General features: G+C 44.4%; 1 protein-coding gene across 1 annotated transcript in view; it reads left to right on the forward strand.

Moving 5' to 3' along the window:
• Positions 1–2,094: 2,094 nt before the first annotated feature.
• LOC115394367 (cadherin-7) overlaps positions 2,095–18,014 on the forward strand; it is a 101,422-nt gene continuing 85,502 nt past the window's right edge. The window contains exons 1-2 of the mRNA XM_030099672.1: positions 2,095–2,375; positions 7,401–8,012. Coding sequence (XP_029955532.1) covers positions 7,776–8,012 — 237 coding nt within the window. The 5' untranslated portion in view covers positions 2,095–2,375; positions 7,401–7,775. The remainder of the gene's footprint in view (positions 2,376–7,400; positions 8,013–18,014) is intronic.

The raw sequence follows: 18,014 nt of genomic DNA on the forward strand, positions 1-18,014 counted from the left end.
TAAGTTGAGCTCTTATTTTGTCCATCTGTATGCTCCCCTTCCTTTTATCTGTTCTTTTTTACCTTTACCCATTTAATTTCCTCCATTTTCTGATTTTCTCCCCTAACATTAGTCTTCTCTTTTTCCCCGACACATTGTGCAGTTGCTCATTTTTTGCCCGCCTTCCATTAAATTTCAACTTTCCAAACTGCTCTTCCAGGTATGACAGACAGAGGCTGCTCTTTCTATTAGTTTGGGTCAGTGCTCCCATCCGAAGCGACAGAGCACAGCAGACAAAAGAAGCTGCACTATTGTAATGTGTTCTCTCTGCAAAAATGCAAATAGCAGCGAGGGGGAAAAAAAAAAAAAAACACAAAGGCAATAATCCATTCGTGACTAATGCTCAGGATTGTGCTTAAAATAAAATGCAATTTGAAAACAGTTGAGTATAGTATAGAGGGGAGAAAGTGCAAACCACCTACTTCAAGATAAACACTAAAGTTGGTCTGTTGACACTACCGAGGGCTGAGGAGCATCTGTTTTGCAAATTCATGTGGCGAGGCTGGTGAATACTGTATTCCTACTGTCACTAATTAGGAATCTAACTAATACCAGTTAGTCCCAGAGGTCTGCGAGGTAGAAGTGTGGTAGTTTAGAGAGGCCAGCATCGTGTTGCGTTCTTCTGTCATCACAGGAGCTCAGTTTGCAGCTAATTGGAGGAAAAACAAAACTCTGGGAGCACAAATATGAATCAAAAACTACAAATATTAAAACATTTCATTCGGTGAAAAGTGAATTAGGTAGGAAAACTATGTGAAGAGATTTTGCAAGGAGGTTTAGTGGTTCATCTTTCTGTGTTTTTTCTGCATGTTTTTGTCTGGGTGCTCCAGTTTCCTCCCACAGTCCAAAAACAAACAGTTGAGGTTAATTGGTGACTCCAAATTGCCTCTAGCTGTGAATGTGAGTGTGTGTGATTGCCTGTCTCTCTGTGTTTGCCCTGTGATGGACCGGCGACCTGTCCAGAGTGCATCCTGCCTTCACCCATAGTTAGCTGGGATTGGCTCCAACCTGCAACCTGGACACCGGAGAATGAAGACATCCATACGAAGAGGAAATCCATCCTTTCTCTGGTTTCGGTTTGCACGGCGCTGGATCGGATCCCAGTTGAATATGGGTGAAAGCAGATTGATCAGGTTGCCAGGTCATCACAGACACACTCATCCATACATCCATACCTATGGGAAAGTTGGAGACGCTGATTAACCTGAAGTGAATGTTTTCAAAACGTGGGAGGACGCAAGACAAACAATCAAACTTCACACAGAGAAGACCCCCAAGGTGCAAACCACTACTGTTTGCAGAAATATACAGTCTCAAGAAAAGAAAACCAAAACAAATTCTGTGCGTAAAATGCAAGTTTGCGTAAAAAAAAAAAAAAAAAAAAAAATAGTGATGGATAAATTTGTCTAATGTGACTCCCAGGGAGTAAATTAATTTTGAAGGTGAATGAGCCGGCTGCTAAATTCTTAACTTCGCTAAAATGTGTCAAGAATTTTGTATTGATTTTCGTTTCGCAACCGAGGCAATCATTTAACTGTACACATGCCATCTGCTGCCAAAAACTTGGCAGGTTTGCAATCCGGGCTCCACGTTCCCGCTGCCAAACACGCTGCGTGTGGCTCTGGCTCCCTCCTCGTCAACTTATTTTGGTCAAACTCTGTCGATAGGCTCCCTCCTCTCGCAGTCAGCGAGGATCTGGCTCGGATGAGAGATCGAGAGCGTTTCCTGTCTCGGCCGCTCTCCTCCTCGCTGCTGCGCGTCCCCTGTTGCCCGTGCAAGTGATATAGATACATACCCGAAGCCCTGCAGCTGGGGATCAGCGCACGGAGGCAGCACTGCGCAGGAGAGAGAGAGAGAGAGAGAGAGAGAGAGAGAGAGAGAGAGAGAGAGAGAGAGAGAGAGAGAGAGAGAGAGAGAGAGAGAGAGAGAGAGAGAGAGAGAGAGAGAGAGAGAGAGAGAGAGAGAGGAGAGAGAGAGAGAGAGGAGAGAGAGAGAGAGAGAGAGAGAGAGAGAGAGAGAGAGAGAGAGAGAGAGAGAGAGAGAGAGAGAGAGAGAGAGAGAGAGAGAGAGAGAGAGAGAGAGAGAGAGAGGATGCCACATCCCTGCTCTTGGTGAACATTTACGCGCAATCCAGCAGCCGATCTCCAGCAGCCCCGCTCCGCCATCAGGACTAATATCGCCGAGAAAACTTTTAAACTCCCCATTTTGACACAGTCTGTCTACGTGCGTGTTTTGTTTGTTTTTGTTTTTGTTTTTTTCGCGGAGAGGAAAAAGCTCAACTTTGCCCAGCAGACACCATCTGCGCGGCGGCGGCGAAGTTATTCCGTCTTTTTCTGGTGAGTAATACTAATAGATGTCAAAGCGCAGTCAGCTCTGTGGCAGTCATGTCGCCAGTTTTTCCTCTCTCTTTTTTTTTTTCCTTCTTTCTTTTATTTCCCCACACTGCGTCTCTGGTAATTTATGTTCTACTTAGGTATGCTGTGCATTTTTGTCCCGTCGCTTATTCTGTAATTAGTATTCAGCGGACGCGGGTTTCCTGCGGCGGTCGCACACTGAGATGTTTACTGTCGGCGCTCTCCTCCTGCCTGATCTTCTGCTTATTTGTCACCGACGGACCGACCTCCCATTCCCCCCCCTCCATCCCCCCCCCCGCTCCATCCCCTCGTGATCCTGCTTCATCTCCTGAAAACCCCGAAGTTGTGAAGATGCTTTAATCGATCCGCGTTAATGATGCGAGCTGTTATTTTATCGGGAAAACGTCTCTTATCGATTCATGAACAGGTGCGCCCCGAGAACTTTTTCCTTCTTCTTCGTCTTCTTCTTCCTCCTCCTCTTCCTCCCCGCGTTGTGCAGGTGTTTGGCAGGTAATGCGCAATGATTGATGCCTAACATGGGGGGGGGGGGGGGGGGGGGGGGGGGGGGTCAGAGCTGGCAGGTCACTCCAGTGCGCAAGGCCGACCTGCTGATTTACACTGAGAACAAAGCTGAGCTGCAGAAATCTTAATTCTTTCTTATCAAATGAAAGAAATTGCCCGCAGCTAGAAATAAGAAAGAAAGAAAGAAAGAAGAAGTTATTTTTCAATCAAATTAGGAATTAAGGCATTTCTAAAATGAAAAAGATCTTCTCAATTTTGGGGCCACATGCTTCTAGGAAATCCATGAAACTAATAGCTGCAGTGGGAATAAGTGGAACAATCCCATAAATTGGCACAGTGTTCCACTTGTAAAGACAAAAATGACTTCATATCCAAAAAAAGGAGCTTCAAGAGATGCAAGTATTTTGCAAGGGCAAGGTTTTTTTTTTTCTGCAAAATGCTTCAATTTATTTGACTGTGCAAAAAACAAAGTACCTGTGCAGCCTCTATTTCTGTCCTGTAAGCTGTATAGCCACAGTGAGCAGAATATAGAGTGTGTTTTCGCAGCCCAGCAGCAGTACTCTGTGTCTTAAAACATCTTGTTGTCTTATCCTGTAGCTGCGAGGAAAGTAAAACATATGTTTATGTGTGAATGCATGGATCGGAGAACTTTTTAATTGCACAAATGTCAGTGTAAGAGCAGAAACCTTCATTAAACACAGATGCTTTACTTTTTGCCTCTCAAGATAAAAACCTTTGGAAACTTTTGAACTCAACCTATTCTTTAATCTACTTGCTGTTTGGGTGGACGGCGTTTCATTCCGTGAAAGTCAAGCATGATTTCATTTTAATTAAGAATAATTTGTACCTTCTTTCGCTCTACAAGAACAAGGATCACTTTTATCTGCTTAAAGATGCATTTTTACATGCAGCCGATGGTGTGCAGCGAGTGTCAGTCAGCTTCAGATCTTCTGGCGAAGGATGCGAGGTGAATTCAAATGAATGCCACGTATTAGAAAATCAGTGAAAGGGAAGACCACCATTCAGCCAGAGGTGCTCGAGTTCAAGCATGTGAGTCGGGACTCTGTGTACTGTAAATGCCCTTGAAGAAAACCTTGACGACACAGAAGGGTCTATGGTTTTTGTCACTCTGTGGCTGATCCTGCGCTCCGATTTCCTCGGAGAGACACAAACAACAGGGGGAGATCTCTGGGAAAATCAATGAAACGCCATGCTATTATTATTTATCTTTAAGCTGCTCAGACTCTGCTTATTTTTTGCTTTTTTTTTTATAGCAAACAGAGCTTTGGGTGTTACAAGACAAACAATAGCTGTTATCTAGATCTTAGATTTCATCAGTTAATTCTATCCAGATTATGAGGAAGACAAGTTCTGCCTGGAAGACAGAATAATCCGCCTTAATGAAGCGTCCCAAACTGAGTTCACTGCAGTTTGTGCAGTTTATTTTGACCCGGGATTGAAGCCAGTGTGCACTCACAATGATGGAGGAGAATATGGATCAGAGGAAGCGTGTGATTGGTTACTGAGCGCTGTAGCACTGGTAATCCTGTTGTGAGACTGGCAAATGGGATTAGAACACTGTGTGTAAGAGAAACAGAGCCGGGGGATGACTGGAAGGCTTTACATCCGCGGCTTTATCTCACATTTTCACTTAATTTAGCGTCATCACTTTGACACTGGCCAACAATGAGTGTGCGTCTCCACAGGCAGGCCAATATGGACCCTGACTGTTTCAAAGGGCTGATATTGCCAGAATGAATCACACAAATGCAGTATTTTTTTTTGGTTGATATCTAAATTTTTAAAAACGTAGGGGAAGAAAAAAAAATCTTATTTTCCTGCCTGTAAGGTTTAAAGGTAGCTGAAGCATTGAGAGGATTTGGCACCAAATCATTTCCAGGGCTTTTTCAAGCAGAGTGACCCACGGTGGGTATTCAACAGAAACTGCCTTTCAATGCAGAATAATAGGCAGTTTGATATGTGAAAGTTAAAGCAAAAAATGTCTTTGTTTTCCAGGAGGAAATCATGCCAGGCTTTCAGGCTGTCCCAATGTTTACATTCTCCCCAGCTTTTGGCTTCGGCGTCTCTCATTATACTTGGAGGCATTAGTCCTGTTTAGCTGCCTCCAGCATCATTCATTCCTGTACTGTACAAACTGACAGCCAGCGAGATAATCCATCACAGTAAATATGACGCCTCGGCTTGGCTTTTCTTTTTTTTTTTTTTTTTTTTTTTGTCAAAGTTTTTTATTCTGTTCTGTTGTCACTTCGTTGAGTTTTTTTTTTTTTTTTTTTTTTCCTTTTCTTCATACTCAAACTCGGCGTTACGTTACGCACTGCTTCCTGCCAATCACCTGACGCCAACAGGAAGGAGAAGCGGAAGCCTTCGTGAGGAGCCCGTCTCACGAAACACTCTTGTCACATCCGTCCCTTTGTTTGCCGCTGGAGCAGTTAATTTCAAGCTAGATTTGACGTTACGCGCTTTAATTTTTAACGTGATAAACAACTTCACTGTATGGGGGGGAAAAAATTGTTTCCTCCACCGCACCAACTGCCTAATAATTTAAAACCGACAGTAAATCAGCAGAAACTCATTAAACAAAAAGCCAATATCTGCTTTATTGAACCCAGTGTTGCACCCACAACTACATTAGTGTTATCTCCAGCCTGTATCTGACTCCCATCTCCTGGAGAGCTTAGTGAAATGAGAAGCGTTGCCTTGGCCGCTCGGCTGGCTTGAACTGACCCTGTGCCCATCTCCTCTCCCGCAGAAGCACCGCTGCAACCTGCTTTCACAACTCATGCTGCCCTGCAGCCAGATCTGCTCCACTTTCCACCTCGACCATTAAATTGTCATATAGAGGCAGCGACTTTGAATCTGTCTGATAATGTGTGTGTGTGGATGTTTCAGCTTTAGTGGGCATTTTCACAAGTTAGTTGTGAAAGCTCATCTAAATCAGGACGTTATAACTTTTATTGGGGGTTTTTTTTGGGTAAAAAGTAGCATGTAGTGGTTCAGAAAGGTGCATAGAAAAAAATTTGGATGCTTCCTTAAAGATCTTTAACAAGAAGTGGAGCCGTTTTAAAATAAATGCTGTGTGCTAAAGTCACTTCCCACAAACACTTCTGTGTCTGCAGAGGTGGCAATCATGCTGCTGTGATTTATTCCAATATTAATTATTAGCATCGGCTAATGACTTTGCTGTGGCTCGGTACAACAAATCACTTCCACAGGATGTGTGATGTGCTGTTTTTGTTTTGCTGGGGGGGGGGGGGGGGGGGGGGGGGGGGGGGGGGGGGGGGGGGGCAGAGAGGAAGTAAGGAAGTAAAAAGGATAAGCAGAGAATGTGTGTGTGGGAAGAAAGAGGTCACTGTATGCCAAAGCAATTACCTTTCTCATCCAGGCCCCTGCCAATACGCAGGCCGCGCAGACGTGAGAGAGAGAGAGGTCAGCAAGAAAATAAATATACATGTGGTCAAATGCTCAGTTTCCTAAACGTCTGCTTTTAGTGCACCTCCCGCAGTTTGGATGGCATTTCAGACCCGATCATCACCAGAAACTGCATAAATTTGCCCACCGAGCTCCGGTCTTGTGTGCCTCCTTCACAATATTTGTCGAAGTCACTGTTAGGTGTCACATTAGACGGATAATAGCAGCAATATTATGACGATTATGTAATTGCTTAACCGCTCAGGACTGCCAGGATGTGTTGTGACATGAGGAACATTATCTGTCAGGAGCCGGTGCTTTTCTACGCTTTGACAAGTCTTCATGTTCAGGCATCTTGGGGAAATCTGTCATGGCTGCAGCGGGGAGACAGATCCCCTCGCATGTGTTGGGGCCGGGCAGCAGACTGCTCGGAGTCGAGGTCAGGAGCGCCCGGACCGTCGCCGCTGCTGACAGCTCAGATTTATTTTTAATCACGGTGATGAGCGCTCGCCACACGGATCATGTGGCTTTTTAGCGTCGAGTGGCGAGCCGCTCCGCTATCAGGCCGCGATCTTATACAAAGAAAATGTGACAAAATAATGACCTTGGTTGAGGTAAAGCCCAGATAATTGAGAGCCAGCCGAACGCGTTCGATTGTTATTCTGCACAGCCGCTGTTGTTTCATTCAGTGTGAAATCTCTTTGCTAGCATGCATTGAAAAGCCAGGTTATTTTTCCCTCCGTCTTACCCTTATTAACATTTTGACCTCACTCAATTTTTCTTTGGCATGCATGTAGGAGGAGGGGGGAGGCGGGGGGGGGGTCGTCTATGTGAAGGGAGCTATGTCGGCTGTATTTACCATATTTACTGTCTTTTCATTTTTGGTCAATTTCTTCATGATTGGTGAAAAAATGTCATTATCATTGCATCAGCAGGCACATTACTTGCTGTCTGGAGTGACTGCGGTCACAGAGGCAATTTTGCTGACAGTTCTTTCCCTCTTTTCCCCTCTGTGTCTTTGTCTCTCTCTCTTTTTTCATCTCTCTGTTCTGATAGGTGCCAATTATAAAGGCCCTGCGTTGAAGCCTCCCCAGCCACCAGTGACCCTGTTAGCCAGCTTTAATGTCAACTCTCTGGCTCCAAAGTGGAGGGAATTACCCCACTTTTAGTCTCCAATCAGGAAAAAAAGACGAGCAACACAGCAAAATGCAGAGCTTGACTTCTTTTCAACACATTCGCTCTGTTCAGAGTCTGACTGCTCTCGCTTTTTGGTGAAACACAGGGTGAGGACTGTGTGGATAAAACCCTGAGGGTTTTGACATTTCAGCTTTTTTGTCCCTTTTTCACAAAAAGAAGAAGAAGAAGAAGAAGGAAAAAAAAAATAAAACACACTCCTCTTCTGGCCTCGGTGCGTTTTTGGAGGTGGCCCAAATGATGGGGTGGTGCTGCTCCGGCGTATGCAGAGCCCTGGCTCTCCTGGCGATCCTGCCTCCCCTGTGGGAGAGAGGCTGCTGGGGGCTGATTCACGGCACCGGGGATCTGGAGAAGTCCCCACGCTCTGATCCAGACCCTTGGGAGGTCCTGCACCGGCAGAAACGCAGCTGGGTGTGGAACCAGTTCTTTGTATTGGAGGAGTACACCGGGAACGAACCGCTCTACGTTGGCAAGGTGAGCGATCTGTGGCTACTCATGAGCTAGCATTCGCACAAGTTTATGCATTGTGACTTGCAAAAGACTCAATATACACCAAATGTAACAGAATATATCACTGCTTGCAGGAAAAAACAAGCCCACACACACACACTGTTTCTGTAGAGTTAATGCACCTGTACAGCGCTACACGTATCAATAACCCCTTATTGTAATGACCAGCAGAATCTGGGACAGAGTGTCACAGAATGGTTCATATTTGTCCTATATAAAAAGTGTAGCGAATGGAAAAACAGCAAGTACGCAGTGGGGAAAGCGTTCTGCATTTTCTCCTTGAATACATAGTTTTAATACAGAGATTGGGGGTTTTAGGTAATTTGCAGTGGAATCAGTCTCTCCACCAAGGTGATTACTCAAATTGTCTTTGTAGTTTATGTTTTTTTGCAAAGGTACAAGCAGATAGATCAAAGTAATGGATGTTTTGTCAGGTAAATAAGTATGAAACTCTCCCAATGACATTTAAAGGAAGGCGCAAATGGCGTTAAATTGTGAATGCACACCAACAAAGTGACTAATTGCACTTTTAGAAGACATGGCAACACTGCTGGTCCATTATGGATCACATTTCCACAGGTAAACAGCACTACAGAAGAAGGATGGGATTACTTTAGTCAAGTCTGCCTTTCCTGGAAAACAAATACTTATTTGCTTGATGATTGCAAAAAGAGCAGAAGAAAGTTATTGGATGGAGTTGTGAGTTTTCCTTGGGTCAGTATTTACCCTTTCTGCTTCAGAGGTTCTTAAAAGAACAGGCATTCATTGCATGTTTGGTTTTATTGATCGTGTATCATCCAGCAAGATCCAATGAAGTTTGACATTTAGCTCAAGATAACTTCATTAGGATGAGGATTTGTGGCATCCAATCTGTTTCAGCTCTAACCTGATGTGGGATTGTAATACTAATCAACCTGATCAGTATATTGATTTTTCAAAACATAATTTGCTTCAGAGTGTGTAAAAAAATCAATAAAGAGAAGTTGGAAGGGGAAAAAAAGGTATATATTTAAATAGATCAAAAACTTCCTAAAGCATGAAAACCACTAATATGCTAAGAAAAGCAGTGAAAGAAAGAAAATTTTGTGATCTGATATAAACATCAGAGTCACGTTAATGCCACCGATTCTGAAAAGCATCATTCAGACCGACAGAGCTGAAATTTAAACGAACTGTCTGCAATTAGTTGCTGTAATGAAGAATATATTTAATTTGATTTTATTTACAGTGTCAATTAGCTGGTAGCTGTGTAATGGCCCTTTACATGAGGAAACATTGGTGGTGAATTTCTGCTGCACTGGTTGGATATAGAGGATCGTTACAGAGAAAATGACAGGACGGAGAGAAAGAGCAGCAATTAAACCAGTTAATAGAAACTTAATCAACACACTGCAGACGTGATGGAGATCAGATACACAGATCAGGAACTTCCATCTCCTTACTGTCAGATCATGCAGGAAGACACAGAGAGAAAAATAAATGGAAACAACAGACTGAAAGAGCGAGACACATAAAGTTTATGCCACATAGTGGTTATGAATGTAAGAGAGGCGAGAGACCAACTTGACTGGAACGTGGTCCAGGGTGACCTGAGAAAGCCATAAGGTTTATCCAATGGGAGAATCTGATTTTAAAAGTAAAAAGCTGCTTCAATAAAAACATTTTGCAGGTTTCAGGGTTGAGAGATTGCTGTTTTTCTCCTAAAATCCTCGGACCATGACTTTTGTAACTGCTGAGCTCAACGCACACCGATTGAATCATACACCGTCGGTTTGAAATGCATGTAAAGATTAATATTCAACTTGCAGACCTTTAAACGCCTCTAAATTTGTTTATGATGACAGCATTTTGTCGTGTATAATGTACCTTTTACACTTGTAAAAAACGATGTAAAAGTATAGGGTTGCCAAGTATCTATTAGGGACAAGGCCTCTTGGCAAGAGAGAGGAAGATTATCTATACAGTAGATTTTATACACTATGCCATTATAGCATTATAGGATAGATTTTGCAGGTATTGCTTTGAAGCAAGTTGTATTTAAAAGCTGCGATATGCATTTTCTGTAAAGGTAGATGGAGTTCTAACAGACGGGTGAGTGTCACCTCGTCACTCACAGAGATCCTTTAAAAAGTGGAACAAATGTTGTTTCAAATAGCTTTGAATTGTGGTTTTAGTGCAGATCTAAATAAGACCCTCAACATTTATTTAACCCACATACTAATGCTGAAGTTGTCTTTCATAAAGCGATCAGTCTGCTGTGCAGCCCGCAGTGTGCACCAACACTGCTCCCCAGCTTTCAGCACCACAGTATAAATGGACAGCTCCTGCTAGGAAACGACTCTAGCGTGTGTACTGCAAGCCAGATGGGTCTCGGATTGGTCTCTAGATCCCTGTTATCTTGGAGAATTTTCTGGTCTTATTATTAAATTAGTTTTCATCTTTCCGCTCATCTGCAGGATAATCATTCTCATCTGCATGTATTTGCTGGGTCTGCTCTCACAAGCCCATTTCCTTGCTGTCTCTGAACTGGATTAGCGTCTCCAGCTGGAATTAGGATACATTTGACTGTCCTATTGTTCTCCTCTCTGTGTTTGCCGGGGGGATGCTGGAGGAGAAGCATCTAAATCAGAATGAGCATATTTGTGACACTGTTGGGGTTCAGCTAAAGGTCATTTCTTGTCCAAGTGTCCACGGTAATTGAAAAAAAAAAAGTGTTGTCTGAGCTGTGCATCCCCAGATATGTGATATCTGACTACTGGGGGGGAGTGTCTCTGATTTTTACCGTCTGTGCTGGGTTTTTTTTGTGCGTGTGTGTGATTCAGATGTGTCGTCCTTGTCTTGTGTTGCCCATTTGAAAGTTAAAAAGACAGAGGCCAGAGCTGCAGTCGGGAATTTTGAGTGCTTTCTTCTTTCTTTTACACATGCTTGTGTCTGATTGCTTTTCTTGTTAGTAAATCCCGAAGGACGTGAACAAACTGATTACTTATTCATAGATGTGTAGAGATCTGCTTATCCACATAGAATATACACAAACTCATTTGCAAGCCCCTTTCTACGAGGCTGTATTTTTTTTTATTCTTTTGCTCCCGTTGTATTGATTGATCTTTTTTATTTTGATGGTGGCTTTTATTTGTGGTCTCGCAGTGGTCGTTCCACCACTTGAGGGCGAAGACAAACGTGGCCGCGAGCTTGTGAAAATCTAGACTGGCTACATCTTTACTCCTGACCTCGTGGCCAAGCTCAATCTAACCCTTTCAGAACTATATAAAGAATGAGACTCATTTACTCCCCGTGGGCAGAGCAGGCTGCCTGGGAGCTTGAAAAGCTGTCACATTATTTGTTCCCTTAGATCATAGTTGTCACATACTGTGAGTTTGTCTGATATCACAAGGGCGCGCTGGGTGCTTTAAAAAGTCCAGGCGGGACACCCTGACCTTGTGACTCTGCGCAAGCGACATGGAAGGTCCAGCCCCGTCAAGAAAATGACCTTACGCACAAAGAATTTTTCACATAGCTTTTGAAAATAAATAGATGTTAATGAAAACTAACTCATGCAGCTGTGGCCTGTTTTTTTTTTTTTTAAGGACTCAGCTCTAAAAAAGGAAGGAAAAAAACGGCACCTGAGTGACACGGCCGGTAATTGTTTTGGTCGTATGCGTCCGGATATCTAATATGACAAACAATGGGAGTCTGTGTCCAAACAATGGCACAGTTACTGCACGATTTGGTCATTTGTTTGGCTGGAAGCAAAAGGAAATACGATACAGTCGGTAGAAAATGGGAAGTCATCACTTTGGCCCGGCTGCTCCCTTTTGCATCTGCAGTCTGTTTGGCTTTAATGCATTCTGTCAGATTCTGAATTTCACAACCAAATGTCTCATTATGCCTTGGCACTCAGCCTGGGGTAAGCGTACTGGCCTGGAATCCGCCGCAGTCTCATCGAGCCAGTGGGAACATACATTAAAAGAACCTCGAACCGCGCAGCCTCCGTCGCAAATTGGTGACGCACATATTTAAACGGGTAAAAAAAAACGCCGGAGCGAGTCATCCACTTAACAAACACTCACTGGTAAACATAATGTAATTAATGTTTTCTGCAGGGTGTTCATGTGGCTAAATATTTGCAAGTGTTAAATTGTGCCAGTCTGCAGCATCTGCTGACTAAGCAGCGTTGGGAGGTGTGTGATTTTACAGCAGACTAACGGGACGGTTCCGGTGTTTAGATGTTCGTCCTGCTAATGCATCGCGTCGTCTCTCTCCGAGCTCTCCGGAATATCTCCGCAACTTCAGTGGAGCCACTCCTACGAGCTGCTGCTCCTGGACTCGCAGTCGATGTTGAAGTGAGCGGAGGAATCCGCAGCCTTTGAGGCAGACCGCCGCTCCACATCGCGGGAGGTACCGACGCTCTCATGCTGAATCCGTCTTATTTATAGAGACGTCTTCAAAATTGGCAGTCTGACTAACCATCCGAGTAATGGATGGACTTATTTCTCCTTATGATTCAAGCCGCATTCTGGCCGACTCTCCTGCTGCATTCACTGAAGGATTTCCTCCAATACAAATAAAAGGACTCCGATGAGGTGCAGGGCTCTCTTATATGACTCTTCACTGAAATGAACAAGTGTCATATTCTCTTCCAGAACTGTTCGGTGTTTTTACAGGAATGCACCTTGAGTGATTTGTGACCTACTGGCAGCGACCTGGTGTTTTGCATGACAGTAATTCAGTTTCATAATCAAACGGTATTCATCACGGGCAGCGGGGACAGTCCCACAGATAATTACACCAGAGCGAGCGGGACATGTTACTTTGCGCGCGCCATTTCATTAACATGCCGCGCGACGCTCACTGTCAAATGGGTTAGAATCATAGAGCGCGGGGCGCAACAGCAAAGGTCAGTCTCAATAGCATCCACTCGCACGTGCTGGTGCCGTAAACACGCCGGCGCAGCTGGGGAGTGGTGCGAACAGCATGTCGAGCCCGGGAGGAGGGTGATTCGAGCTGACAGGAGCGGTGGGAGGCGGGGACATCACACACACAGCACCCAGGGACAGGGGCTCGCATCGCGGGGAGCTCATGAGGTGTCCTGCGGGCCTGTGGGATGGCGGGGAAGCCGTTATCAGAGCCAGTGAATCAAAAGAGGATGAAAACAGAAGTGTAAACCAGACAAGAGGGGGGCGGGGGCGGGGGCGTGGGTATCAGCGGGGAGGGAAGAGAACGGCTGAACAGGAGGTGTGTGTTGTTTACACTGGAGCCGCTATAGGTTGAGGGTGAATGTCAACACCGGCACGGCGATTTTTAGACCTCTGAAATTCAAGTCAAAGTCTGGGCAGAGGTCAGGGCGAAGTCGAAGCAGAGCAAAGAAACTGGAGGCGGATCCAGGGCTATAAGATACGACATACTGCAGGACGGGCGACCCCTAAATGAATGGCGTTTCCACGATTTCGTGATTTTTTTTTTCTTCTTTTTTTAATTAAATGAACACATAGACAAAAAAATGCTCAACTTTTTGTTTTCTTGTTTGCTTCCCAGAGCAGAGTGTGGTGAGAAGATCGATACCACTCAGTCGAATATAAAGCTGCAGCCAAATTTTAGCAACGCTCAGCATAAGGAGTGGAAACAAAGTGGGAGAGCTAAGCATGGTGGAAAGGTAATAAAAGCCACCTACCAGCGCATTTAATGCTCACTAATTGACATCTTATATCTGGTTTCTTTAATTTGTGTAAAAGCCATAGTGTATAAACAACACTTAAGTAAAGGCTGTCTTGCCCGGCTTTTTCTCAGCTCTGAGCAGTTGCTTGGCAACTTGGGAGAGGAAATCCAGAAAGTTACCACAGCTGAAATCTAATCTGGAAAAAAAAAAAAGAAAGAAAAAAGAAAAAAAGGTGTGTTTGCCAAAAACGCCAAAATAACAAAACCAGGTGTGTGTGTGAGTGAGTCTGTGTCTGCCAGATGTTCATTATAGTCCATGCAGTAGGTTTTATTGGTCTATGTCGGCTGATGCCAGTCATTTCCTGTTTGGATTCTAATCTTTTCAGCAGGTAAATTAACAATAATGATTTTAAAAATAAAATCCAAACCAACCTTGGTGTACTGTTAGTGATGGCACATTTAAAGCATTTTTCATCTGGAAGCTCAGCGTTTTGGATTGCTGAGCACTAATGCGAGAGGTTTTGTAACAGAAGCTGTGGAGGAGTGGAAGGGTCATCTGCTGTTTTGAAGGGTGGAGGCATTAAATCTAGTGGTCCTCATTAACTTTGGACCACGCCGCCACACTCCACTCAGACTCGGCTGATTCGTGGCTCCATGCCCACTTTTTTTGCAGCGCGGGGTAATTCAAGTTCATTGAACATTTCCAAACTTTGATCTAAAGAAGTTGGACGGGTTTTTTTCCTGTCCCAGATTGAACCCAGAACCTCCTCGCTGTGGGGCGAGAGCGCTGACCGCCGGACCGTCAATTAAAACTTTGGAAATCAGGAACATTTTCACTAAGCTGCTAAATGTTTTACATGAAAATGTTGTCGAGTTTACTGAAGTGAAATGTCATCCATTCTGAAGTCCCAGCACACATCCGCACACCCAATAATTATTCTTGCTCGTTAGACCTTCAGTCAGGTGCAAGTCGGGTGAAAATTTCCTGCCATGTGTGCAAAATAAGCTGCGGAGTATTTTTGGCTCTTAATGAACAAACTTGATACCGGTGAGCTGCTCTCGCACGGAATTGATCCGAAGCAGAGAAGCTGTGAATTCAGTGACCTGGTGGGAGGGGTCTCAGCCGCTGCTGTGTTTAAAGCAAGATTCATGTTATTTCACAGGATAATAGTCATAAACACGAGCAAGATGAATGAGCTTTGTGTTTCACAGGAATGAGGTTAGAGTCAGTCTTGGGCAGCTCCGCTTGAAAGAGATTTTGGTGAAGTAGTTTTAATCACTTTGCCATTGAAGATAAATTTATCCCCTCCCCATGGGAGAAGTAACCAAGCAGAAGGTAGAATAAACCATCCGACGGGAGGTCCGTCCCTCTCAACCCCATCCAGAAAACTCCACCCACCCTTCACAAGTCCTTTTGTCTTTTTTTCTGATTTTCACTCCTTTAACTCCAGTAATGTGTGGGATAAACCTGGGTATTAACTCGAGATCACGTGTCAAACATATTTCAGTATAGGAGACATATACAAGCCAATTTATGGACTTAACAAGCAAAATGCTAGCTGAAAAAAGGAGAGTTTTTAAAACTCCAAATATTCCTCTGTGTCTTTGTGCATAGAAATATGGATGAAATACAAAGAAGATAACGATTTAACAGTAATATCAGTGCAGTTGCACATTATCCCATTTTATTTGCAATGCCTCCTGGTGCAGCAGACAGTGAAATGTCAAGCAAACAAACAGAAATCCTCATATTTTGTGGTGTTTTGCTGTCTCTGTTTTGTATGCGTTTACAAAATCACCCTCACAGTATGGGGCTTTGGGTTTGGTTCTACTTTGTTCAGTAAAGTAACAAGCTTTCACTCATGCCTGTTTACGCTGCATCGCTGGCAAAGGAAACAGATGATATACTATATATCTCAGATGTAAATGTAATATCGTCCCCTGGGCTTCCCCTGGCAGGCCCACTTTGGCCCCCAGGCCGTATGTTTGACCCTCCTAATCTAAATATTTCTTCAGCTTGGACTGCGAGTGCTGCTGCAAGCTATTCTTCCTGGCTTCGGCTTGATATTTTCTTATTTTATTTTTTTTTATTTTTTCAGGCTGCCGTGAGAAATTGCTACTTTGAGAATCTTGCACTCCGTGTCCCTTGAATGAAATAAATTTGATAAATCTGTCAACTTGAAATGTAGTTCTCCAGATACAGTGCATAAAACGCGGCGCGGGCCCAGCACTCCCGATGTGCTGTCGACGGTCTGCGGCACGCCGATGGAAAGAGACGCGTATCTCGGAGCTCCGACGTCTGCTCTTCTCCGGTGATTTACCTCTGGATTGTTTGCACTTATTACAAAAGATGTTTGTCTTGGTATCATAAAGTTAAGTTATTATTTAGAGCTTTGATTTATTCAGTCTCCCTTTGACTCGGCCCTTCAGATTTACGACGCCTTGGTGAAAGCTTGGGGGACGTCTCTTCCCCACCCTCTGTGAGGGCGAACGCTTCTATCCGCTAATCATTTTAAAACTAAATTAAATATTAAGGGTTACTTTAAGCTGAGGATTCTGTGGAAGAGTTTGTTGTTTTTGTGTTTTCTGTCCGCGCCTTCTTTTATGTACTCTTTGTCTCAACGTGGGGCCGCCCGAAGTTTCCTGAAGTGCTGATGTATTGGCTTTTCCACATCCCCAACAGGTCTGATCCTGAATAATTCAGGAGAGGTGCTCAGCCGGTACTGAGAGTATAGACGCACTGCGAATGCACACAAAAAGTTAAGTTTTTCAGATCTTTCTGTTTTCGCTCTACAAAGTGGATAACAGGTGGCCTGGAGACAATTGCATTGGGTATGATAGCGGTACCAAACATCCACCTTCGCTCCAGTGAATAAAACAAGCATGGCGGGGCTCAGCTGCATATGAGCCGCTCATGTACTTCAAATAAGTTGGACGCCGACAATTTCTCATCGAGGGCTTTATGGAGTGTGAAATATAGATGGGATGACCAGCGATTCACCCTTTGTAAACTTTCTACGTATTTTCAGCTGGTTTGAAATAAGCCTCACACGCAGAGTGCAAATTAGGACAGAAGGGGGGTGTTTTTAATGTTTCATGGAAAAAGTAGAAAATCAGACAAAAGAGGAATAAGGAAATCGTAAAAAAAAACCATTTTAAGCAGAATGGGCGGGGGTTTTTAGAGCAGCAGGTCCGCTGCCCCCCCCCCCGTCCCAGAGCCTGATTATATGGTGAGAGAGACGTCGGTCAGAGGCGGCTGTTCTCCTCGGAAAATGTAATGAGGCGTTTGTGGAAGGCCGCTCGTTTTTCACCGGCTGATTTAATTGCATTTCACAAGAATATCTGTGTGAAATGAAAGCAGCTTCGTTTCAGTGTATCTGGAATTGGTTTTCATACAGCCTGGGCACACGCACACACACACACGCACACGCATGCACACACACACGCACAGAGTGATGTAAATGTTTGTCTTTACGTCCAGGTGCGTTGAGCTTTCAGGTGGATTGTGTTCAATCCTCTGTTACTTACAGGACGCTGGCCTTAAAGTCTGCTTGGACTTCAATTCGAGACGCACTGAAACTTTATGCTAATCCAATTGTTCCCCACTTTCGGGGGGGGGGGGGGGGGGGGGGGGCAGGCTAATTCCAGAAAGCTCCATTTAAGCGAGAAAACAGATTTCAGGTTAAGGGAGGAGGAGTTATCTCATTAACAGAGATCATTTCCAAGGAGAAAGCCAATTATGCTGTGATGTACACTGTAACCCTGTTTGGGTTTACGGGAGGCGCGTGGAGTAATTCCACGTTTGAAAGTACTTTTGAAGGAAAGCAGCCAGCGATACCTTCACCCCGGGGAGAACATAAAGGTTGAGAATTAGCTTTGTAGCACAAACCGAAATAAGTGGACCTGAAGACCTTTCTTATCCTGGTGGAGGGGTCACCGGAGCGGGGGTACAGCACGCGCCGCTCATCACAGCTGCACACTTCTGTGGACAATCTACGAGTCAACGGTTATCCAAACAATAACGCAGAGGTTATAAGATCGAGACGGAGTGCCTGGAAAAAGCCCACACAGCTACAGAGAGAAACTCCAAGCTCCACACAGAGAGAGTCTGTAAACAGCTGAGCTGAGCGACGCCGTGCCAGAATGAGCAGCATGCGATACCGGACTCAAACACACGGGACGACGAGCCCTCTCATTTGTATCTGCTATTAATCTGCCGGTTAATTCATGCTTGTTTTCAATGCTGAGCATTCAAACTCATCAATACATGTTTCTGAGACTGATGGAAACCACCAAACTGCACCAGATGTTACA

This window comes from Salarias fasciatus, chromosome 9, assembly GCF_902148845.1.
Source record: "Salarias fasciatus chromosome 9, fSalaFa1.1, whole genome shotgun sequence".
Classification (NCBI taxonomy): domain Eukaryota; kingdom Metazoa; phylum Chordata; class Actinopteri; order Blenniiformes; family Blenniidae; genus Salarias; species Salarias fasciatus.